The sequence below is a fragment of the Aedes albopictus genome, chromosome 2, assembly GCF_035046485.1.
Source record: "Aedes albopictus strain Foshan chromosome 2, AalbF5, whole genome shotgun sequence".
Taxonomy (NCBI): Eukaryota; Metazoa; Arthropoda; class Insecta; order Diptera; family Culicidae; genus Aedes; species Aedes albopictus.
This window is the reverse complement of record NC_085137.1, coordinates 176,327,231-176,354,262: the sequence shown is the minus strand read 5'-3', so window position 1 is coordinate 176,354,262 and position 27,032 is coordinate 176,327,231. Positions and strand designations below refer to the sequence as shown.

General features: G+C 37.5%; 1 protein-coding gene across 1 annotated transcript in view; it reads right to left on the bottom strand.

Moving 5' to 3' along the window:
* Nucleotides 1–26,438, bottom strand: part of LOC115254017 (transcription factor E2F5) — a 28,421-nt gene extending 1,983 nt beyond the window's left edge. The window contains exons 1-2 of the mRNA XM_029858929.2: nucleotides 26,031–26,438; nucleotides 25,819–25,928 (exon numbers count right to left, since the gene is read on the bottom strand). Of these exons, the coding sequence (XP_029714789.2) occupies nucleotides 25,819–25,928; nucleotides 26,031–26,195 (275 nt within the window). The 5' untranslated portion in view covers nucleotides 26,196–26,438. The remainder of the gene's footprint in view (nucleotides 1–25,818; nucleotides 25,929–26,030) is intronic.
* Nucleotides 26,439–27,032: the final 594 nt, after the last annotated feature.

Genomic DNA, 27,032 nt, shown 5'->3' with positions numbered 1-27,032 from the left:
TTACGCTTCGGAAGGTCCTAAGTGCAGAAAGTGCGGTAAATTACGGTACAGTAGACGTTCGACAAGTGCAACATGTTTACGTTTCAAGTATCGAATGAAATTCGCTAACTGCAACGACTGACAGCCGTCAAACAGTTGTCAATTGCTGCTAGACGCAGCCAGAATGCACTCAAAAACATCGCAATGCAGCTGTAGTGCATCTGAAAAACATCGCAACTCTGTTGACGTTTCGTTTTTGACAAATGAGCCTCTGCACGAATCTGGCGTACTGCTCACTTCCACAGAAAACTTGAAAACAATTCGCACAGTAAAAGTCAAATTTGACTTTTACTGTGCGCGCTGTTATCAAATTTTCTGTGGGAGTGAGCAGGACAGGGCAAATTCGTGCAGAGGCTTATAGCGATGCGATAACTGCAAAATTGTTGCACTTAGCGGACTTGCTGTTAAAAAGCATTGCAGTTAAACCGTTTGCACCGAGCGAACGTCTACTGTATATCGCTGAGTTATACAAACGAAAAATGCAAGGGAAAATGGAAAGATTCTGTATAGTATTTTGAACGGTTTGAATTCCTAAAGCCATCTCCATCAGTGTTCAAGTTCCAGTTCTATTGTTTATTGCAGTTGTAAATTCCCCTCGTTGTCAATGCTCTGCTGGAGTTGTCCGAGATACAGTTCTAGATGCATTTTATAATTTCCATACGCTGCTGAAGGTGGCTTTTAATGATAGGGTGGGGCGGGGCAAGATGGGTCGCGGGGCAAGATGGGTCAGTGCCATTTTCGGGCGCATTACTCATGTTTTGATTATGTTAATAATTTTGTTAGATGACCAGCATGAATATACAAAAGTTTGGGGCATTGATTGAAAAATTATTCACTCTTAATGGAAATGAAAAATAAAATGGTTTTTAGCCATTTTTCTTATGCGATACATCCCATATAATCTCCATATAAACGGCCGCGGGGCAAGATGGGTCACCTTCAATTTTGAACGTATTTTTGGAGCATTCAAAAGTTATTTATTTTTTATTACAAGACTATCTTAAAACTGACTTCAATCAAGCGGAATGAACGCTTGAAATTATAACATAAAATTATGATAATTTTTTAGTGAAAACATCGATTTTCAAGTCGCCTGAGGACCACTCGAATCGTAAAGTTTTTTTATATTCCAAATAAATTAATAAAATGTTTACTAGTAGCTCTTGTTTACTCAGTATGGATATGGAGCATATATTAATGCGGAACAAATCTTATATTTTGACGTTTTTCGTTGAGAAAATGTGAATAACCTAAAAGGTGACCCATCTTGCCCCGCCCTTTTTTCACGGCGCAAAATCGATCACTTTTTAAAACTGCTTGTTTAACATCATATTTTGTGTTTAATGATCTTTTTATCGACTTTTAGCATAGCTAACTAGTGTATTGAAGAGTAGCGGACGAATACAAACCAATACGATTTGTATTTACAAAGTTATGGTGATGCATCCTTAGGTGACCCATCTTGCCCCGCCCCACCCTACCTGAATTGTTGAGCTACGAAACACCTAACGAAGAATTTATTTTGAATTATTGTTAGAAGGCGTGAAGCGCTCTGGCAGGATGGTGGTAGCAACGAACAAAGGTTCAATGCGGATCGAAGCTACTAGAACGGCGAAATTATATTCAGAATGCCGTGGAGATGAATAATCGATAACGGTCCATGATGCCCAGTACATTCTTGATCTTTCAACAAACTTGCTGTTCGTTATTCAAATCGTGAACAAAGGATACACATCGTAACATTCAAGAGCGAATGTGGTGAAATCAGGAATAGCGACAACTAACTCGTGGCTACAGGAGTAATCAAAAACGGGTTGTTCATTATGAGTCTCTCAAAATGTTCTGGACGATAAAACAATGCTTAGCAACATTGGGCACATGGCGTCGACGACTCGGACATTTGAGTAGGCACAACATGAAACGGCTTGCAGGTGCAATTGTGAATGGAGTTCAAATCAGAAGCGGAAGCGCTGGAGATTGTCACATTTATCCGATGGGGAATGTTGAGAATCACTGGATTAGTCTCTCATGCTCTCGCCGTTCTGCCGAATATTCGTTTAGCCGAACAATATTTTTATTTTATTTTATTTTATTTTATTGATGCACAAGGGGGTCATGGGGCCAAGTCTCCAATGCAAGTCCAAGAACTCACATCGTCCATAATACACCGTGGAATTTGGGAGTAGGCATTGCAACCTCTTTAGCTATGCGGCTTTTAAGTTTTGCGTGGCCTTAGGATGAGGAAAGGTGGGAGATTGATTTTGCGTATTGAGCTGTAAAAGAATGTGCTGTTAATTAAATGGTCAACGTTATTTACCTTTGCGTATTTTCACACAAAATGAACTATGTAGTTTGGCAATATGGTTCTTGATTTTCAGTGAACCGTTTATTCATGTTCTTCTTGTGATTCTTCTTCTTGTGTCTTCAATATTGGAAGCTTGCTTAATAATAATTTCAAAAAATTTGTGGACCAAGTTCCTTTCTACAAATAGAAATCAAATATAACAAAAACAACAAAAAAGGACCGTGACGCTTCTTCGTTTGATCACGAAAAGTATCGGTTCTTGTTGGCACCACGAGTGTGCATCTTTCTCTGTAGAGTAAAGATACATTTAAGCCCCGAGACCTGACAGCAATCAAGCTGATCACAAGGTTGTGCCTTTGCCCAGGGATATTCGTTTAGCCGAATAATATTCGGCGAATATTAAATGTATTATTCGGCCAAATATACCGAATAGGCCGAATAATGACTAAACATAGCAACAACACACTAAATCAAGAAATTAGTAAATTGTGAAGTGGATTTTCGGAGCATTTTATTTGCAAAAAGTTACTTTTTCTGTGATGTTAAAACTTTTCTGAAGATGTTGCCTTTCAAATTCTACTGTCTTGAAAACAAAGATGCCCTTTACAATAACTTTACGAGATTTTCAACAAGAAAATCGGCCGAATATTCGTTTCGCCGAATAATAAAATTCGAATTATTCGGTACATCACTAACATGTATTTTATGTAAATAAAGTAACGTTTTAATGTGTTTGTTATTCGCTACACCTGGAAGTTTCAATAGACAGCTATGTTTCCCGGCCACCCCGAATTCCAGGTCGTAACAGGGAAGCATTCTAAGCTGGCATTCAATAAACAGGAACTGAGAGCCACAATTATTCTCAAAATTGTTTATAACGACATTGCTGAAACAATGAAAGAATTATCTCTTGAAGGCAACCGCTACTATATATAATAAAAATGAACATTCAGCGGGATTTATCACCAATAAATGTGATATTATCACATTTATTGGTGATAAATCCCGCTGAATGTTCATTTTTTTTATCTAACACTTAAGATGAAGTTTTGGACTGTTTCAAACAAATACGTAGGGTGGGGCGGGGCAAGATGGGTCAGTGCCATTTTTGAGCGCATTACTCATGTTTTGATTATGTTAATAATTTTTTTAGGTGACCAGCATGAATCTACAAAAGTTTAGGGTATTGATTGAAAAATAATTCACTCTCATTGTAAATAAAAAATGAAATGGTTTTTAGCCATTTTTCTTATGCGATACGTTCCATATAAACGACCGCGGGGCAAGATGGGTCACCTTTACTTTTGAACGTATTCTTGGAGCATTCAAAAGTTATTTATTTTTTTTTACAAGACTATCTTATAACTCACTTTAATCAAGCGGTATGAACGCCTAAAATTACACTCAGTAGCAAAAAAAAGCCGAGCTGATTTTTTCTCCTAAAAACCGTCATGTTCAATCTGCTGCAACTTTGACAATTATCAATATTTTTGGCTGAAAATTTTACCATTTCATCATCAATATATTGATAATGTATGGTAAAAATTTCAAATCAATATAAATTATATATTTTGAGTTATAACAACTTATATGAAAAAGTCCATTTTTGGTCTTCAACCGGAAAGATTTTGTTGGAAGCAGGCAGCGATACAAAGATCCGCCGGAGAAAATACACCACACCAGCGATCAAAGTGGATCGATGATCCAAAGCCGCTGGAGTTGGGCAACTCGGTGTTCGTGATCAACAGGAAAATAGGATTTTTTGAATCCAGGAGTTCCAGATCGTCGGAATTCGACGGACTGACGTGAGTACCGCTGGCAACACAGGATCGAAAAGTAGTAAACTTTGCGTCGTTGGAGGGGAAAGGTAAATTCGATAATACCGAATGTTGCGGGCTGAGGTGTTGTGATATCGTGATAACAGGCTTTCCAAATGTACATCCTTCTCGCAACAGCCCGCGCAAGGCTGAATCGACACTCTCTTATGTGTGCAGACCACCGCTCGTTACCGTGTGCAACACCATCAGTGAGAAATGTATCGCCAACAGCACGCACACGCATGAGCGAAAGATGTACACGGTGCTCCATTTACCGTTAGGGGTAGGCGGGGCATAATGAGCAGCCTGTATTTTCACTGCAAATTTCCAAATTTTCAAAACAAATTGCTTGATTGTAGCTTAATTATCTCAAATCCAATGAATTGATGACGAAACATTTGTCAAAACAGCCGTTTGCTTTGAAAAAATAGTCAAAATTCGTGAAGTGGTCATGTATTGGGGAAATATTATAAGAATCAGCTGACCTAAAATAAGGTTTTGGAATCGAAATAAGAACTTAGTGGGTACCTATCAAGTTTCTTGATATTTCCTGGGTCAATGAAATGTATTTGTAACATTTTCAAAATATTCGTTTAATTATTTTGTTAAAAAATATACTTTAAAAAGTTGATAATAGAGTGGGGCAAAATGAGCAACTGGTGGAAAAATGATGAAAATGATTAACATCTTAAACAAACAAATTTCGCTTTTGGTTTTCTCCATTACGATGCATGTAGTAGGGTTTTGTCATTAATTTTTAATTTATTAGCTTGAAAACTCAGTATCTGTATATTTTCACCGTTTAAAAATGCCTTAATAGTAAATTCCATGCAACCCCGCTGTTCCCTACAAATTAAACCCCATAATCCCCTCAAAATCTCATTGGTTGTTACCGGCATGCTTTATCATTGACAAGAACTGTCAATCAGCAATTGATTGTGTACAAAACAGGGATTGATCATCCTGCCCCACCTAGGGTGCTCATTATGCCCCACCCCCAAAACGCAATCCACGATTTTATACGTTTTTTAAAACATTAAGTTTTGCAACATTTATAGCTTTATTTAAAATTTCAACGATTAGTTTTTGTCAGTTAAGATTAAAATGAGGATTTTACGTAAAAATTACACATTGATTGCGCTTAATTTACTGGATTTTGTGGCAAAATGCTTAAGCTGCTCATTATGCCCCGCCTACCCCTATTATAAAATAAAATATACCATCAAAACCTGAAACGCCATTCTCTTTATTTATCTATCCCACACCTCTGGGCAAATTTTTAAAATCATCGTTGGGCGAAATTTTGAGTTACGCCCTTTTAAAGGGCGTGTTTTCTATAGAATAACACCACATTTCATAACAGAATCATGAATTTAAGGCATCAATAACAAAAATTACCATGAATAATATTGAAATTTGGTAGTATGCATCCATATACATATCGGTGGAGTGCAATTTTTATCAAAATTGGCCATTACGCCAATATACGGTAGGTGTTCTTAGGGCCTGTAGAAAACAAACACTTCATCGGTGTAACAATTCAATTAAAAGTATATTGTATTGTGATTCCATATGTCTATAGATGTTCATATTACTCCCAGTCAAGGCGATAGTATTCACATGCATACAGCACCAACATTTCAAAAGGACGTAACTGACCTTCAACACAATATCTTCTCCCATAGCTGTAGATCGTATCTCATCTTTCCCAGGACACCATCAGCCACTATCGGAAAGAATTGCATTTTCTCCGTCCAGTAGTGGTTGTACATTGTGTCGGGGAGATAAAGGTTTGGTTTCGGCAAGCAGTTTCGCCTTTTTGGAATGTTAGCACCGATATATTAAGAGCGTACACTCTCTATACAGCAAATCTGTTTTGAAAACAATAGTCAATAAATATGGGCAACCATTAATTAAACAAAAAGAATATGACTGTGTGCCAAATATTTTAAGTTATAAGAATAGAAAACCAAAATATGGAAAGGCCAAAAGACAAGAAGTCGGAACAGGCAACAAATAATCCAGCATAATTTACAGGGTGAAAATTGTTTCTTCTTTTAAAATATGTAGGTAAGACCTTTTATCCCTACTAATTTTACTATTATTCGACCTTTTGTCTTTCATTTTTTTTCATTTTTACGTTTTGTCTTCATCAGCTTCAGCATTTCAGAAGGGCGTAACTGCTTTTTGATACGGCATTTTCTTTTATGGATGTAGATTGCATGTCACCCCTCTTATGTTAGCCATCGAAAGATGAGCATTCTGTTTGTTTAGAAGTTCCATGCCACAGCTTTGAAAAAGGTGTTGTTTTGGAAAGTTGTTACGCTCTTTTGAAATGCTGAGGCTGAGAAGACAAAACGTAGAAATGGGGAAAAAAATCGAAAGACAATATTACGCGTTTAACCGTGGATTATCGCGCTCCTCCTGGGCGTGTTTCAATTCATTCATGCAAATTTATCCTGTTAGATAGAAGGGAGACTGTTCTACCTATTACTGGTTAGAGTTTACGTGAATAAGGCTGACACAAATTTCTATTTTCTCTTATGTCACCGCCCCCTCGGAAAATTTTGGTCAGAATTCGGCATTTTGAGGGGGGACTCAAATAAATTATTCAAGAAACTTAAAAATTTTCAAGTGAAATTAGAATCGCCGCAAAAATTTCTTAACAAATCCGATGAGTTTGATGATTTTGCCTAATTGTTTGGATAATTTTTCATCAAATACATTTATTATTTATCATCCCCCCCCTTGACGAGTCACAGAGCAAAGTGACAAAAGAAGAAAATGAGATTTGTTCCGGCCTAATGGGAAATACGCTAAGGAGGATTTTAAGAAGCAGAAATATGCAATGGTTGTTACGCACTTTTCAAATGTTAGTGTAATCTACATTGACTTTAACCCTCGAGCAGTCGCGTCTTCGGCTACCCACAACGACACTACGTCCACATTGTGTATCACAAGCGTGCATTTTTCATGGTGCGTGTACTCAGTACACGACGCGACCGCTCGTGGTGAAAGTAACACGAGCGAATTCTCTTCATCGACTCTCTCTTCTTCAAATTAAAGTGACAAGATGCAAGTATGGTTGCACTTTTTGGTCATAAATCGCTAGATTTCGATGCAATCTAGCGTCTAAGTGTGATAAAAATCGATTGAATTTGCATCTTGTCACTTTAATTTGTAGAAGAGAGAGTCGATGAAGAGAAATAGATCATGTTACTTTCGCCCTTATTTAAACTCAATCGGTGATAACATTTCAAAAAGGCGAAACTGCTTGTCGAAACCAAACAGAGATGCCAGATATACAAATTTTTCTGTTTTATACAGATTGTTTACCTTCTATAGTGGTAATCACGTTCACATGTATGCGTGCCTTTTTAGTAGATGTAGTTGTGAAACTGCGAGGAAAATATTTGCACTCTTGCCCCGGACGTTAGTTTTATCATTATTTACCCGTTTTACCCAATTCGATTGGGTAATATTTGCATATGCAATCTGAATAGCCTTTCAATCGGCGTGCACTTTTGTGTGAGGAAAAATTTGCGCTAGTGTTCGTGTGTTGAAATGTCACTTATCTCTATACCACGGGTTCCCAACCGGTGGTCCGCGGCCCCCTGGGGGGCCGTGAAGCCAGTCTAGGGGGCCGCGATGTTACCAAAAAAATGTTAAATTTTTATTCTATTTTTTGCAAATTATATCAGTTTTTAATTTGAGGAACAAATTTTCAGTATCAAACGCCTTCAGAAGAACTAATTTTCGGCTGCGCCGCTATTTTTCAACTATGATTCAAATTGAATGTTCATGACATCATTTTTACGAAATGTGAGTGTCATTGATCGTCGAAAATCCTTCCCACAGTTAATTTCTGGCTACGTCACTGTACCCAAAAAAAAACCCAAACTAATCCACCTAGTGGTGATAGTGCCTTTCTCGTCGAACATGTTCTCACAATCTTTCCGGCAACGTAAGTCAAAGTGTTTCTGAACCCGAATATTTTTTATAGAGAAGCAAGCATTTTATCAGACATCTTTGAATTGACTTAAAACTTATTGATTGCACATAGTCCGACATTATGTTCAACGTATAAGCAGGGCTAAAAAATATCAGACTTCTCAGTTGACTGCTTGAGCACTTTGTTGAGCACCTTCACTAACACTGGAGGCTGATCAATATCAAGACGATACTAACAAGCTAAGCTATAACTCTTTACACAATCACAGATCACAATTTTTTTCTGAACAATTGGGCTGTATCTTATTGACCGTTGAAAACAAGAGCGATAGGTAGTGAGTATAGCGCGACGTCTGTTTGTTTGGGAGTTTAACTTGTAAGATTTTGTTCTCTTACACATATTTATCGCTTGCATTGGTTTTATTTACTTTCGTAGTTCCGGCGAAGCACCAAACGCTGGTTGTGCAACCCTACCGGTAGTCTGTAATGTGGTGTGAGCCCATTTTCTAGTTAACCGTTCCTCGGGTTATTCAAAAAGCCGTGATGTAATATGTTGCATGGTACATTTGGTTACTTTCGATGCGGTACCGGAACAGGTTCCGGAGCACACCGGGTCTCCCAAATATAGTCTGAGACTATTTCATTGCTAACGTTCATTAGGTTACCCAAAAAAACACGATTTGATTTATCTCATGCATGGGTGGGTATAGATCACTTTTACATTTGACCACTTCCAGTGGGACACCCAGAACTGGTTTCGGGACACTACCGGTTGTCTAAAATATGGTCTGAGGCTATGTTCTTACGAATCGATCATCGTGTATTCAAAAAAGCTGCTTTTTGATGTACTGTCAAACACTTATTTGTGCATTTCGCCAGTTCCGGCGAGACACTTGAAAGTGGTACCGGTACACTCAGTGCCGGATTTGGGCATCGGGGGGCCCGGGGCAAACCCTATAAAATGGGCCCCCATAAACAAGATTATGAAGATTTTTCAACTTTTTGTTTTCAATGTTGTGTATTATTCATATTTTTATATTTTAAATGTTTTGTTTTTGCGATTCAGGAAAAAAACTAAGTCACACAACTATTTTGTTCATTCAAATTATTATTTTATAATTTATTTTGCATTGCATGATATAGTATTATTGTAGAAAATATTCAGGCCGAATATTGCTTACTACCGATGTCGTATAAAAAGTGTACTTTAAACAATGCAGTTCTCAAAAATGACGACATATTATTCAAATGAAGAAACAAAAAATACGAACATTTATTTTAATATTTTTGCTAAAACATCAAGATACTGCATTCAAAATTACAGCGTAAATGTCAGCCTATTCAGATAGGTATTACACATATTTTAAACATTCATTCTAATTCATATAATTCATACAAATTCTAGAACTTAGCGTTTATTTCAACACCTAGGAATGTGGAGAAATTTTTATTAGAATTGCAATATTCTACGAGTATTTTAAGATTCAGATTGAACAAAGTTAGTACGCCAGGGAGCAACTTTGACAAAAAATTCTAAAAAAAAATGACAGTGAAACAGATGTGTAAAACCACTGTTCTGAGATGTTTCTGAAAACTAGATTTCCAAAACTAACCCAAATTTTCCAGGAAAATTTCCAGAAATCATTATCTTCTATTTCCCATGATAACATCTATCCTCAATGAACTTGTGCAGATGGATATTTAGTAGTTCCCAGCTAACACTAAGTCTTATATGACGTTGAATGAGATGCTAAAGTGGAGGTCATATGCGTGCATGCTTCCATTTAACCACGTGTATAGTGTGCGTATATCGCCTCCACTTTTGCATGCTATTCAACATCATATGCGATCGTGTGTTGACTGGGTTGTTTTCAGAATATGATCGTATAATGAACGGACTGATGTACAAGTATTGTTTAAGTTACTCCGAAAAACTTAATCTTTTTTTTCTGATCTCAAATTGTTGAATGCTGTAATATCTCTCTAGAGCTGAATTTGCTGCAATCAAGCAGCCGCAAAATAGTAATTCTGGGAAATACACTGAAATTCTAAACAACTGAATTGTTAAGCAATTAAAATATTATTTTTCAGTTCAATCGAAAGATCAAAATTTCATTACTTCAAAACATAAATTGACAAAACAGTTTTATGGCTTTAGAATTGAAACTCATACAAAAAAAAAATAAATCCCACAAAAACTTTGAATCCAATCTGCAAATAGTTCCAATGCTTCAAAATTATGAACGTCTTTGATGTGCATTTTTATGGATTCGTTGAACACTAACACTTTTTTGAACTTTTAGTAGAATTACTTGAATTACTAGTTAAAAATTAAAAACACGTCACTATTCACTTTTGCAAAAAGAAAAACTGAAAATGACTTTATAAGGCCTGATCTGTCCGAAGATAAGCAAAGTAGTGAAATTAAAAGGAATTTGCTCGTCCTTTTCTAGTTTTTCTTCAAAGGTCATTTTCATTATTTTTTTTGCAAAAGTGAATAGTGAAGTGTTTTTAATTTTTAACTAGTAATTCAAGGAAAATATATAGTGCTTATGGATTCTTGGGGGCCCCCATAATCGGGGGGCCCGGGGCACTTGCCCCCTTTGCCCCCCCTTAAATCCGGGCCTGGGTACACTACCGGTAGTCTTAAAGTGGCCTGAGACTTTTCCTGCTGACCGTTCTGCGCGTCATCTAAAAAGCCGATATTTAATGCGCGGTGTGCATGCGTTTGGTTCCGTTCTACATTTGACCACTTCCGTCGGAGCACCTGGAACCGGTTTCGGCACAGTATTGGTTTTCCAAAGTGTGGTCTATGATTGTTTATCTTGTTAACCGTTCATCAGGTTACCAAAACAGCTATTTATGGGGTTGGTTCTCCTTTACATTTGACCACTTCCGATAAGGCACCCTTAATCGGTGAGGAATACTACCGGTTGTTTCAAATATGACCGGAAACTTTTTTTTTTGTCAAATCAAGATACCTAAAAATCCGCGATTTGATTTGTCGCATGGGTTTGGTTCACTTTTTTATTTGGCCATTTCCGGCGGGACACCCGGAACCGGTTCCTGATCACTGCCGGTTCAGATACATATGGTCTGAGAATATTTTCCTGCTGACTGTTCATCAGGATATCAAAAAAGCCACTATTTGATATGTCGCATGTATGGGTTTGGTTAACTTTGAAACTTGGCCACCTCTGGCGGGACATCTGGAACCGGTTTCGGAACACTACTGGTTCCAATATGTTCTGAGAATGCTTTCCTGCATACTGTTCCACAGGTTATCGAAAAAGCCGCGGTTTGATATGTCACATGCATGGTTTTAGTTCAATTTTATATTTGGCCACTTCCGGTGGGACACCCGGAACCGGTTCCGGAACACAACCGGTTCAAATATGGTCTGAGAATATTTTCCTGCTTACCTTTCATCAGGATGTCAAAAAAGCCACTATTTGATATGTCGCATGCATGGGTTTGGTTACTTTTTATACTTGGCCACTTCCAGCGGGACATCTGGAACCGGTTCCGGAATACTACCGGTTCCGATATGGTCTGAGAATGTATTCCTTCTTACTGTTCATCAGGGTTTCGAAAAAGCTGCGGTTTGATATGCCGCATGCATGGGTTTAGTGCACTTTTATGTTTGGCCACTTCCGGTGGGATACCCGGAACCGGCACCGGGACACTACCGGTTCAGATATGGTCTGAGACCATTTTTCTGCTTACCGTTCATCAAGTTATCGAAAATGCCGTAGTTTGATGTGTCGCATGGATGGGTTTGTAGCGTTTTCATATCTGGCCCCTTCCTGGGGTATCGGTCCGGAACACCTAAATGGCCATAACTCCGGAACGGCTGGACCGATTCGAACCATTTTCAATAGGAAACAATGGGACCACATTCCGCGTCGAATGAACCATCGGTCATTAAAATCGGTTGAGGTTTAGTTCAAAAAAGTGATGTGACCTTTTTTGTACACAGACATACATACACACATACACACACACATACACACATACACATACATACACACATACAGACATTTGCACAATTCGTCTAACTGAGTTGATTGGTATATGTGATTCGACCCTCCGAGCTTTCTATCAAAAAGTCGTTTTTGGAGTGAACATATAGCCTTTCCAGTACACTTAATGTACGAGAAAGGCAAAAACTCGGTTTCGTTCATATAATTCATTTTTTTTCCAAAAAATTTTATTGGGCCGCGGATGTTTTGGCAATTCTTAAAGGGGGTCGCCACCTCAAAAAGGTTGGGAACCCCTGTTCTATACAGACAAGATACAGAGTACAGAAAAATACAGATTTTTGAAGTTTGATACAGATTTCTCCAAAAAGCATAAACATTGAAGTTATTTTCAATAAATTCAATGGAAACTTTATAAATTTCTGCTAAAACTTTAAAAAGTTATGAAAAATTAGTACATTTTCACACATGTACAACCTCTACTGGACGGAGAAAATGCAGTTCTTTCCGATAGTGGTTGATGGTGTTCTGGGAAAGATGAGACACGATCTACAACAACTATGGGAGAAGATATTATGTTGAAGATCAGTTACGTCCTTTTGAAATGTTGGTGCTGGATGCATGTGAATACTATCGCCTTGACTGAGAGTAATATGAACATCTATAGACATATGGAATCACAATACAATATACTTTTAATTGAATTGTTACACCGATGAAATGTTTGTTTTCTATAGGCTCTAAGAACACCTACCGTATATTGACGTAATGACCAATTTTGATAGAAAATGCACTCCACTAATATTTATATGGATACATACTACCAAATTTCAATATTATTCATGATAATTTTTGTTATTGATGCATTTAATTCACAATTCTGTTATGAAATATGGTGTTATTCTTTAGAAAACACGATTTTTTAGAGGTTAGGCCCTTTAAAAGGGCGTAACTCAAAATTTCGCCCAACGATGATTTAAAAAATTTGCCCAGAGGTGTGGGATAGATAAATAAAGAGAATGGCGTTTCAGGTTTTGATGGTATATTTTATTTTATAATAACGGTAAATGGAGCACCGTGATGTATTGAAACAGCCGCTGCTTCGGCTGCTTGCCTGACAGTCGCATACTCGAGTCGTATCGAGCCGAGTGGGAAACGTCCTGAGCATTGTTGGCCGCATGGCGATGACAATCTTCGGCTAACCAAGCCGGCTGTCGCGTAAAGGGTGTCATAGGCTGTCACGGTTGCACATGGCTTAACGCTAAAAGTTATTCACAAAATATGTGCTCAATAAACATTTTTTTTTTCAAACATGATATGCCTTTTACAAGATGCCCCAGGGGTGAAAAGAAGTTTGTGCCAGCGTTTGTCAAAATTGTAATCTGGCTAAAATATACCACTGATGTGAGATTTAACTCTCTTTTATATTGAAAACATAGCAGTGCATTTCACATGCCAATAAAAAATAATGCTATGCAAAATACTCTACTAGAATAGGACTTACAGGTACATATGAGGCTTTCCACGGACCAGCACGAATCCATTTTAATCGATGTTTTTAATTTACTTGATATTTTTGTATACTATTCCTTTTCATGTGAGAAACCATTTTTTCATATCAAAAGTTCATATTTTGTCTCGACTAACTTTCAAATAGGCCCTATGAAAAAAATGGAACACAAGCAAATAAAAAATTATAACACGGAAACGGCTTGTTCGATCGGAAAGGTGTCTTCAGCAAAGTTGTAGAATAATATATGGCGGCTCTCAGAAAAATACACATTGAAAAAAATATTTAGTTTTTCTTCTGAAAAAACTGAATTTTGTTACTAAAAATTAAATATCTCAAAAAGTTATTTTTTTACCTTCGTGTTTTTTTTTGTGAGAATAATGTTCATTCTGTTAGCTATCATCTGTAAAATTTTTATAGTGGTAAAAAAATGTACAAAAAAGTTACGGCACTTTGAACATTTTTGGTTGCGTGTTTTTTTAGAGTGCATGACGAATTTCCCGCAAACTAGATTTTGGGGTTGGCAGCACCCTCTCAGATTTCAATGGAATTGTGTAGGTATGAAGACTATGTACTCTAAAGCAACGTTGCATACTTTGTTGTTTTTTTTTTAATTTATCTACACTAATATTTGAAAAGGGCTTAAGTTTTTGACTATTTTATTTATACCAATATAACTTAAAAATAACATGACCTGCAAAAAAGTTTGGTATGTGTGACTTTAAGGAATTTGTGTAAAATTTCAAGTAAAAAATTGAAATATTGAAAAAACGATCACGCTAAAAAAAGTTAAAAAATAAATTGAAGTCAATTTGGAATACATGCCCATTTGCGAAATTAAATTAATCCTATTTCGGAGAACCAAACCCCACACCAACCAATAAGAATAGAATTCAAAATGGATCAAAGTAATTAAATTGCTATTATCTAAATCTAACCCAACACAAAATGTTTTTTTTTTGAGTCAAACCAATTTTTGGGTATTTTTATACGTGGATTTTCACATATTGATATTGAACATATGTAGCTTTACATGTTTCAATGGATCACTAAAATAACTAAAACAGCCGCTATGAAATGAACAGATAGCGCCACCGTAGCCTTGTGTGTTTGACGTAACTCGACTGCTGTCACTGTGTTACCGTCCATATACGGTGGCGCTTTTGTTTTGATGCGGTGAGTAGCGGAAAAGTCGGCTTCAATGATCCATTATAAATCTATCCAATACAAAGAATATAATTTAGGATTCTCTTTTGAACCAGAACACCAGATTTGTTACACAGAAATTCAGAACATCATCCAGAAGTCGAATTTCAACTTAAAAGTTTTCTTATTCATAAGAGAATAAAATAAATACTTTGCATTAGATAGACTTGTGATTTAAACATATGGAGCTATGTTTAATTTAATATCTGTAAAAAACGCCCTGGATAAAATCTTTTGTTTTCTACCGAAGAGAAACACGCAAAATGATGACATGAAGTATTTGTTGTTTGGAAACGTCCATTAAAGACGTAGCATTTTAGAGGAAGTTTATGATATTGCTAGGGGCCTTCTATTAGGTATAGGAGAATATACTTTAAGAGGGGAGGAGCTGTCAAAAATGTTCTACTAATGCTACCGTGATTTCGAATGCAGCGATATGGTCAAACTCAAACATTACAGAATCCTTGAAAAAGGTCCAATAAGGACCGAAACGTCGGGTTAAGAAAACATATAGTTCTTTTTGGTTGACCAAATTAGACTGAATTGCCAATTAAAGATATCATCCAACGTACAGTCGATCACCCAAAGAAAGTCAAACTCAAAGCAATAAACAAGTACGACCACGATTCTCATCAGTCAACGAGATTGAAACTTTTACTACAAATCATTTTATTGCAATAGGTAAATATCATTTAAAATAAAAAATCAATAATTTTGCTTTCGGGATGAAATTGATCAGTAAATGAAATACCTTTGCATGTGCCAAAAATATGTTTTCCACCTGAATTAACAACCCCAGAATGCGAAATGCTGCGCAAAAGTTTAACGAGTTTTCTCAATTTTTAATTATTCAAGTTTTAAATTTAATAAATTTCATGAAAACGCCTTAAAGTATGCACTTTTCATACTGAAAAAGTGATTACTTCCGAAAAGTGCAATTTTATGTATAAATTTGAATATTTATAAAATTTTTGATTATGAAATCGTGTTTAGCAAATACTTGGCAGCTAAAAGCATCCATTCGAATATTCATTACATGTGCAATACAGGCACGGTAACAAAAGTTTGAAAGGGTATTTGAGGTTCGCCAAACACGCAATTACGGAAAATATTGAATTTAATACAGAAATATGTGACTAATTGACTGTAAAACATGTAACTCATCATTCAATAATCCTTTAGCCGGATGATGGTCATTTTCTACAAATTGTTTTAAGTTTAAAGCAATATTTTTAACAAATGAACATCACCCTCACGTCGATCAATTTCACCCCACTGATCAGTTTCACCCGAAATCACGGTACCTCAGAAATGCTTTTCTTCAAAAGTGCGCATCTTGCGATATATGGCAAAATTTTCAATAATTACAAAAATGTCATGTTTTGCTAATTGAAATAATTTTTTTGTATTTGCATTTTTTTTTTACTTTTAAAGCGTATTGACATTTTTTAATGTTATGAAAGTTCACATGATTATCTAAAAGTCACCCATACATAACTTTTTTGTAGGTAATGTCATTTTTAAGTAATATTGAGCCGTTTTTGTGAAATTTCAATTTGAACCTAATACAGATTTTGCCAATGTCACCCGTTTCACATAATTTGTGAAGATTGTGCAGTGCTTAATGAATAAGAAATCGAAAATCGAATTGTGTACAGTAAAAAACATCCGGAAGTTACGATGGACATTCAAACGCAGTTGCTCAATAGTCGGATATGTGCCCCACTTTCAAGTTTCAACTCAATCTACAGGCTGTCTACGGCAGATTTTCAAGGATACAAGGCAACTTATAGAATTGGTTCGCCCGAAATACACCATATATTTACCAAGTCGGATTCTCAGCGGTGCATGAATTCGGACTGCAGGTTACTCATGGCCGTTGTTCGGCTTTTTCCAATAGTCAAATAGCACCCGGATAACGATACCGCGTTTTATGGTGAGATTAAACAATCCCAATACTTGCTACTAATTTTTACTCTTCCAGCGGTAATCAGGTAAATGAAAATTGTAAAATATTAATTTAAAATAACTCGTAGTACGCTTTTTCGTCATGGAAAGCATCCCATCGAATCCCATCCAAATTCCAACTCCAGATATCTATGAAGTGGGCCAAGTTCTTGGACATATTCTGAGTAGATATCTAATCAACATTTCCTCCCCATCCCCGCTGATCGTAAGGACCTGGCCAGGTGTCGAACAAAGAGGTCGTTCAATGAAAGGTCTGTCAAGTCCCAGGCAGCTTTTCTGACGCATTTAACGTCTCTATCGACAGCCACCCCAGGATGTGTACGGTCGGCTATGCTATGCTATGCTATGCTATGCTATGTCATTTTTAAGTAATATTGAGTAAAAAACGGTCAAATACTTTAGACCTTTTCAAATATTAGTCTAGGTTAATAAAAAAATACAACGTATGCAATCTTGCTTTAAAATACGTCTTTAAAGCTAAGAAATTTCATCGGATTCTGAGACAGTTTTGCCAAACCCCTACGGCGAGTTTGCGTGAATTCGTGATACACTCTAAAAAACACACAACCGAAAATGTTCAAAGTGCCATAACTTTTTTGTACATTTTTTTTACCATTATGAAATTTCTACAGATGGTAGCTAACAGAATGAACTTTATTCTCACAAAATATCACGAAGGTAAAAAAATAACTTTTTGAGATATTTAATTTTTAGTAACAAAATTCAGTTTTTTTTAGAAGAAAAACTAAATAAATTTTTCAATGTGTATTTTTCTGAGAGCCACCATTTATTAATCTACAACTTTGCCGAAGACAGTTTTCCGATCAAACAAGCAGTTTCAGAGATATGATTTTTCATTTGCATGTGTTCCATTTTTTCATAGGCCCTATTTGAAAGTTAGTCGAGACTCAATAAAAAGTTTTAATATGAAAAAATAGTTATTTATATTGATTAGAACAGCTGTGCAAAATTTTATGCAAATCAAAAATGCAAAATAAAAAAAATGGATTTTTTTCGTGCTGCTTCGTGGAAAGCCTCATATTCTCTATTTGACAAAATACATAATAAATGAAACGCGTCGATAATTTTGAGCGTGGGATATACCACGATACTCGACACGTCCAACAGAAGTAAAATGCTCGGGCCGAGCGCAGCGATTTTCGTCACTTCGTGTCCAGCCAACGAGAGACGGTTTGGTTGAGAGCTGAGGTTGTCATCGGCGAACGAACGCACAGCGAAAGCAGACAATGGATCACTAAAATAACTAAATTGACCGCTATGAAATGAACAGATAGCGCCACCGTAGCCTTGTGTGTTTGACGTAACTCGACTGCTGTCACTGTGTTACCGTCCATATACGGTAGCGCTTTTGTTTTGATGCGGTGAGTAGCGGAAAAGTCGGCTTCAATGATCCATTAGCCTGTGCGCGCAGGTGTAGTCGACATACGAATGACACTAATGAGTGGAGCTTTTTTGTCGATCATTTAAAGCTTTCAACAGTGTTCGACATTCGATGAGAAACTCTTATTGGAATTGTATGTTGTTTACGATTCCAATAAGATTCCAATAAGATTTTCCCATTGAACCCTCATTGACTGAAGTTCAATCCAACCGTTATTTTGAAGTTAAAAATTTATTTTTTATTTCACGCGAAATTCGATTTTTTTGTAAACCGTATGTTGGACGTACTTCGGAAATATTGCGCTGGATAGAGGGCCAGATTTGCTGTCCAGCGCAATATGTTTCACATATTTATTTGAAAAAAAAATGTTTCAACCGCGAAGATAATAGACTTACGTGAAGGTAAGTAATACTTCAAAAATTATTATTCGTTAAATGAAAAAATAATCGAAGATCAAATTACCTTAGAACTAACCAAATTAATTAGAAACAGTTACTGCAAGTATAACAACAGCTGGAAATTCAATCCTTCTTAATACATTTTTTCGTTAAATTAATGCAAAACTACAAACTAGAAAGATGTTTTTTTTTCAACGGTTGGAAGTTTAATTTAATTATTTATTCATTGTAAAGACCTCCATCTAGCAAAATGTCTTAAATAATTAAATAATGTATTAATTTTGTACTGTATATTTTGATTCTGTCCTCTAATGCTTATCCTTTGACTGATACGCGTATTCCGACTACCACTTGTAATCTTCCTGAGCATCTCCTCTAAGCAGAATACCCTTTTCGAATGAGTGTAATCCATTTTGAACCTAATAATGGATCATTAAAATAACTAAAACGGTCGCTATGCAATGAATAGATAGCACCACCGTAGCCTTGTGTGTTTGACATAACTCGACTACTGTCACAATGCACTGAAGGCCAGGATAGCAATCTAGCGGGACAAAAGTAATTACTAATTAAAAAGCATTTCCGGCACATAGTGTCTTCAACAACGTTTTTTTTTTGTAATAATTAGGAGCACTAATTAACCCTCGAGCGATCGCGCTGTTGTATTTTGTACAACACGTTGAAAAAGTCTCGCTTTTTGTACTCAGCATTAGCGTGGTGCTGACGCAGGTAGTCAACCGCGCGAGTTACGGAAGGTTAAGAAAAAATATTGATTTTTCAATTTCATATGAAAGACCACTTTTTTCTAAACCAGTTTGATTTTTTTCAGATTTTTGTAACTTTATTTTGATAACTAAAATCAATTTCCAAGCGGTTTTTCAAAATCACCTTTTGACCGCTCGGCAACTGCTTGACAGCTCCGCCCAGTACACTTATTGCACAATTATGGGTCACTCAAGGAACAATCATTTCATAACATCATTCGTTTTTCATACAAAAATCACTATTTTTATTTTTTATTTTCTTCATTGAAACTCACAGAACTTACGAAAGCAGCGCACGCACTTTTCGATATTCACAAATGAAGCGTTATTTTGACAGATAGTTTTGTGCCGAACAAAAAAATATTGAAAATATGTATGTTTTGACGTATAAGCCCGTGTGCGATACGTATAGCGACATAAAACAAATCAACTTATGAATGAAAAATGATAATGGCTAACAAAAGCTTGCAATTAATTAGTATTCATCTATTAAAGTGAAAAGTGACTAATAATTGTGTGTGTGACCCATAGTGCAACGAGTGTACAAAATCCGACGAGAGATGGTTCATCAAATCGCTCCCATACAAACTTCAAATTGATTTTTAAATAGGTTCCCCGGGAACCAAAATTCATGATAATTTGGATCTTGGCCCAGTTTGGCGTGCAGATTCAGAATATGGAATTATCTCAACACCGCTAAAGAAGCCAATTGTGAAGAAATTAGTAGTTCGTAACTATTCCGCATAGGGTGCGCCATCATCTAACTTTTTAGTTTTACGTCCTAGAGACTTCACGTCTTCGGCAAAATTGAACATTTTAACAAAATAAAGGAGTTATTTTAAAAAGAAAAATTCAGTAGTCAAAAATCAGTTTTTGAGCTTATTTTGGTGTTTTACGAGAAACGAAGAAAACAATAGAAAATGAAGAGAAAAATTAAAATATCGAAAAAATGGTGTAATTTTCAGATTATATATCTCACAAAACGCAAAAAATCGCAACCTGATTTTTTTTTATTAAATACACATCAATACTAGGCAAACATACTGTCGAAAATTTGGAGAGGCACCACCTTTACTAATACTATTACAAAAGATCAAATATTTCAAAAAACCCGTACGAAGGGGGAGGGGGGGTTGAAAATTCTCAATTTTAGCGTGACGTACTTAATGGATGCTCCCTTGATGTGTATTTGCTAAAAATTTCAGGTTGCGATTTTTGCGATTTGTGAGATATTATAACCTGAAAATTAAGTAACGGTTCAATTGAATTTCAGTCAATGAGGGTTCAATGGGAAAAGCTGTTGTTTACGATTCCAATTAGATTCCAATAAGATTTTCTTACCGAATGTCGAACGCTGTTGAAAGCTTTAAATGATCGACAAAAAAGCTCCACTCATTAGTGTCATTCGTATGTCGTCTACGCCTGCGCGCACAGGCTAATGTGAGCAGTTCCCGACAGTGATGTTGTAGGTCGCATGAGTTTTATTCTGTGGGCTGTCATGAACCATGCATTCACAAGGCTGTCATGGGAATAAGAGTGCGACAGCCATCAAAATGCTATCATGATGCGGTACTTTTGGGAAGCCTGCGTGATAAGTCTGAGGGATAATTTTTGTGATAATTTTTATCCCTTTGGTCATGTTAGGAGTTAGGGTAAAGCTGCCAAATATCAGCTCGACGTTATCGAGGATAAATTGGAGAAAAAGATGGGGAGGAAACCACTTCCGAGATTTTAGTTTATTTTAGAGATTATAGATTAATAAATGGGGGTCTCCAGTTAGCCTAGTGATTAATGCTATGGATCGCCGATCCTGAGACGGCGGATTCGATTCCCGTTCCAGCCGGAAAATTTTTCTCGACTCCCTGGGCATAGTGTATCATTGTACTTGCCTCACAATTTACAAATTCATGCAATGGCAGGCAAAGAAAGCCCTTCAATTCTTATTCGCGGGTGTTTTCGCTGAAGTGCGAACCGGGATTACTTACAGGGGATAGACAAAATGATCGGGACAGGTAAAATTTTTACTTTTCAAAAAATGTTCAACTCGCTGTAACTTTTCGAAACGTGCATCAAATATTTTCAAATTTTCACTGTAAGTTAATCAACTAGTTGTGTATCAGTGGACAACATTTGGAAAAGATCGGGCTATTCTGCACGAAGTTATAAAGATTCTTAAAAAAAGGTATAATTATCCGATAGCCAACTTTGAGCTGTTATATCTCCGGATTCAATGAACCAAATGCAATGAAATTTTGACTATTTAAGACTTATATAATGAACTTTGAGAAACTTTTGTCAAAACTTAAAATTCTTTATACGGAAGAAAGTTATTACGATTAGTTTATTTTCCTAATAAAACACCAAATTTCCTAAAACTTCAACATCGTTTCAAAATTCAAGATGCTTATTATAGTTTATTTAAATTCCCTCTAATTGTCTTTAATATAAATATGTTTTGAAGGAAAGTAACAACATAGCCTTCAATTAAACTAAAAAGTATTGGGATGAATATTAAAAATATACCATTTTACTAAAAAAACATTAAATAAATAAAATCGCTATAACTTTTTCTCTTGTTAATAATTTAAAGTTGTGTCAAACGTTTTTCTAAGCTCATTATATAAGTCTTAAATGGTCAAAATTTCATTGCATTTGGTTCATTGAATCCGGAGATATAACAGCTCAAAGTTGGCTATCGGATTATTATACCTATTTCTAGAATCTTTTTAATTTCGTGTAGAATAGCCCGATCTTTTTCAAATTTTGTCCACTGATGCACAACTAGTTGATGAACTTACATTGAAAATTTGAGAATATTTGATGCACTTTTCGAAAAGTTACAGCTAGTTGAACATTTTTGGAAAAGTGAAAATTTTGCCTGTCCCGATCATTTTGTCTATCCCCTGTACTTTCAGTCCTGGGCACCCATGGTGGTGCAGAGGGCCGAATTGAAAGATTTCCATCCTGGGCGATTGCCAGCCATCGCCTTGACCTATGGCCAGGTCAAATTTCTGTCGACTTGCTTGATTTCGTTATTGAGGCTGCGCCGCCATGAGCCTCTGGGTCTGCCTCTGCTGCGATGTCCTGCTGGGTTCCAGTCTAACGCTTGTTTGCAGATTTCGTTTCCGCCCCTGCGTAGAGTGTGGCCGACCCACCTCCACTTTCGCTCCCGAATTTCTGTCGCTATCGGCTTTTTGGTGACATCGATGATAGAGCTCCACGTTGGAGATCCAATTGCGAGGCCACCATGCACGAATTATGTATCGCAGGCATCTATTGATGGAGACCTACACTGCCGTTCTAAGTATATCTGTACCATGTTGTTTTTCTACGCATACTGTCCCACTGCTCTAACTTAAGTTCTATTTTAAAATCAATGTCTGAAAGATGCTTAACGTTATCATGGAATATTCATTTGTAATGCAAAATGGAAAAACTATCAAATTTACTTCAAATGGCTCTGTTACTAAGAAAAACACAGCAAGAATGCAAAACAACATGGGACAGATGTGTTTAGAAGGGCAGTACAGCCGTTGAGTGTTCTCCACTGATACACACCAGGTTTCACTGGCGTATAGCAGCACAAATTTCACGTTCGAGTTGAAAATTCGGATTTTGGTGCGTCGACTAATCTGGTTGTTTTTCCATACATTTCTTAAGGTGAATATATAACGAAGCCACACTTCAAATTTTCAAAAGCACAAATCTGAGGAACCAAAAGACGGATTGCGCTGAAAAGTTGATCGATTGGTAACCCGCTGGTGATGATCAATCGATCAACTTTTTAGAGCAAACCAACCTTCGGTTCTTCAGATTTGTGCTTTTGAAAATTCGGAGTGTGGCTTCGTTATATATTCACCACTCGCAAAAGCAGCCCTCGCCTTCTTGATCCGTGCACCTATGTCGATCTTGGTGCCGCCATTTGGCTACCAAGATATTGGAAGCTTTCAACATTCTCCACTGATTGCCCAGTTACCCCGTTGCCGCTGAGGAGCGATTGGCAAGATCATGGGTCCGCGGCCCCCTGGGGGCCGTCAAGCCAGTCCAGGAGGGCCGCGACGTTACCAAAAAATGTTGAATTTTTGTTCTGTTTGTGCAAATTACACCAATTTTTAATTTTGTATACCTACTGCCACCCCTAAAAGCCACAATTGAAGGAACAAATTTTCAGTATAAAACACCTTCCGGATCAAAAATTTTCGGTTGCGCCCCTATTTTTCAGCTACGACTCAAATTGATTGTACATGACATCATTATTTACGAAATGTGAGTATCGAATAGACAAAAACGTTCGGTTTCGTTCATGTAATTCTATTTTTTTCTAGAAATTTTCATGGGCCCCAGATGTTTTGACAATTCTTAAAGGGGGTCGCAACCTCAAAAAGGTTGGGAACCCCTGGGCAAAATCATCGAGATTGCTCTGCATATCAGAGCGCCGTTGAGCTAGGAGAGCAACGTCATCAGCCAGTTCGAAGTCATTTAGGTGCCCCATAGGGCACTGCATTGTTTTGAATTTGTATGGGATTTTGAAGTTTCTTGGCCTTGTTCTTTACAAAATTTCTGTAAGAATGAAAGAGAAGGAGAGAATTTCATGCAGCGCCCTATAGTAATGGGTTGCCACAGCAATCCACGATTTGGTTCACGATCAATCGCACCTACCAGGATCGCGTCGATTACAATGAGGAACAGTAGCGGTGGTAGTATACATCCTTGCCTCACTCCAGCAACGACCCGGATGGGATCAGACAAAACACCGCTGATTTGCTCCAGAATAATACGGAGCATGACAATATGGTCCACACAGGATTGTCCGGCACGGAATCCTGCTTGCTGCCGTCGGAGAGTTGCGTCAGTCTTCTCCTGTATCCGGTTAAGGATCACTTGGTAAAGGACTTTGAGAACGATACACAGTAACAATTATCGCATACAGTCAGGTCACCCTTTTTGGGTACCTTTACTAAGACGCCTTGCATCCAGTCGGCAGGAAATGTCGCGGTTTCCCATATGTTGCAGAATAATTCGCCCCCTTAATGCTAGAACTAGGTAACTCGTTTTTGGAAGTGCGGATAAAAATTGCTGGTAAAACTAATCCTGGTATAAAACAAACACTTTGTTGGTCTTAAAAGATGAATCATTATGTGTTTTCGTAGTTCCAATTGACAAATTTTTGTTAATTATGATGTTCAGATATAAACAAAACTATCGAAATTTCGCAAAACCAGTTACCTAGTTCTAGCATTAAGGGGGCGAATTGATGCAGTAGTTGTGCGGATACTACGGGGTCAGCTTTGAGCATCTCAGCTGATATGCGGTCGACCCATGGGGCTCTGTTCGATTTCATACTACGGATGGCTGTTTCTATTTCCTGCACTGATGGAGCTTCGGTGTTGACACGGGTAATGAGTCGAACCCTTGGCGGATCATGCTGAGGTGTGTTGGATGGCGTGACCGACACTTGAAAAAGGTTTCCAAATTGCTCAAACCAGCGTTTCAACTGGTCAGCCGGGTCGGTCAGTAACTGTCCAGACGTGTATTTAACGGACATCGTAGCATTCATCTTGGTCCCACTAAGGCGGCGTGAGAACCGGGATTATCCCACAATTATTATTAGGTACATATTAAAGAGAGTTGGTTTGCAATTCGGTTTTTTAGTCAGTAACTTTTTTCCTCACGCGCCAAATCGCTCTTGCGGTTTTGGAAGGGTTGATTTTTCGTATAATTTCTAATACATTAGGGGGGAGGGGGTTCGAAATTGTGATTTAAGCGTTACGTAATTTTTGTACCATGTCCATTGACTTTTGAGGTATAAACTGACTCAGTGGCGATTGTTAAAAAAAACTAGTTTTTCCCTTCATATGCAAATTTACAAGGGACAGTCCGTAAATGACGTAGCATTTTAGGGAAGAGGCGTAGCATTTTAGGGAAGAGTTTTTTTTCGATTGAGCTAAAATTTCGCACAGTTGAGATGGAACATAAAAAGGGTACACAAGCGCTGTTACCTTTATAGAACATTTTAGGGAATGTTCCATAAAAAAGTTGTTACGTGGGGGAGGGAGGGTGTCTAAAATGGTGAAGATGCATTACTTAATATTCGAATGAATATTAAATATGTAGTGATACATTTTTACGTTAGTTTCTTCAATCCGTGCCATGATCATAAGCCAGGACTTACGAGTCATACAAAACATTTGAGTTTTTCTACATATAAAATCTTACAAAAAATCGTGAAAATTGTCTTAAGTAATTAAAGTGCGTCTCCCCAATTCAGAAAATGTTAGATATGAAAAAACTTTGATAAAAAAAACTTCAAATGAGTGAACTTTTTTTCTCATTTGAAATTACGCTAATGCGCGCAATTTTAAAAAGGCGCCATTTTTGTTGATTTGAATTTCGTTCTGGCGCGCCTACTCCCACCACATAAACATCTCAACAGGAGAGCGAATTTTGCTGCACTGCTGCTGCAGCTCGGAAAACTTACCGCCACTTGACGCTGTTTTTGCCGTATTTTTCGATCAATCCGATGCCCTCCAGCACGTTAGTCACATCGTAGATTCGCCGTTTCTGGCGGACCTCCAATATTTTGGTGGCCTGAAATCAAAACGATAGAGATAAGGACATAAAAAGGCTCGATCCCAGAATTGCGCCCGTCGCTCTCTCGAATCGTGCGCCCGTGAGATATCCGCAACTTACCTCGCCCAGGTTTAGGATGCCTTTCGGTGCTTTTTTCAGGAGATCCACCACATTCACGGTCATCATGGCAAGGGATTTCTCCAGCCGCTTGGACCCGGAAGCGTCCAGGTCGTCCTCCGCCGACGGTGTCCCCGGGAGGCGCTTTTTGCTGTTTTGCACTTCCATCGCGCCTCCACTGCTGCAGCAACACTGCACTCACGCTCAGCCCTTCTTCGGGGACTAGATTTTATTTTTACCGACACGCACCGCTTTGACTCACTCACGACCCGGAAGCATTTCTGGGAATTGTAGCGGACCTCAAGGAACAGATTTTAAGCAGCGGAACGACTCCAAATGCGCGAATAAAACTTGAAAAAATCTGCTAATCGGGACCGATACGACGAAGAAGGAATTCCGCCATTAGATGCACCACCACTCAATGACGACATCAAAATAGGTGTACCTGTCAAAATATAAGCGTTTTGAGAATCAGGTTTGTGCCTGGACTAGGAATTGAGAACTCGAATTTCTCGCTCTGCTGTGCGCCGATGAGAGAACAGGGGGTTAGTCAACGTTGATCATAAACAGTGATTGTGATATGTATTTATAAATTTTATTTTTTTGTTCCGCGGGAATCTCATTTAAACTAAACAATAATCTTGAATAATATTTAATATGTATTGAATAGACCAGAGAAAATAGGCAGAGAAGTGAAGGGTGAACAGCTGCCCGCTCGGTCTGTGGCTCGGATGTTGGCAACTGCCGCAAAGCAGATTAATCCACTCATCGAAGGTAGTGCCTATCTCACATATCGCATCTGAAAATTATTTATACTGTTGTTTTATTAACTAGGAATTATCAAATTGATGTTCCAAAATGCGGAAGCGGCCATTGTGAGCAATATTTTGTGAGCCAATCAAGCAGCAAGAACTGTGAAAATGTGGGTGCTCAAATGCTCAATGAGAAGAAGTGATGGCTATGTATTAGTAAGGAAAGAAAAATGTAAACACTAATAGTGACCAG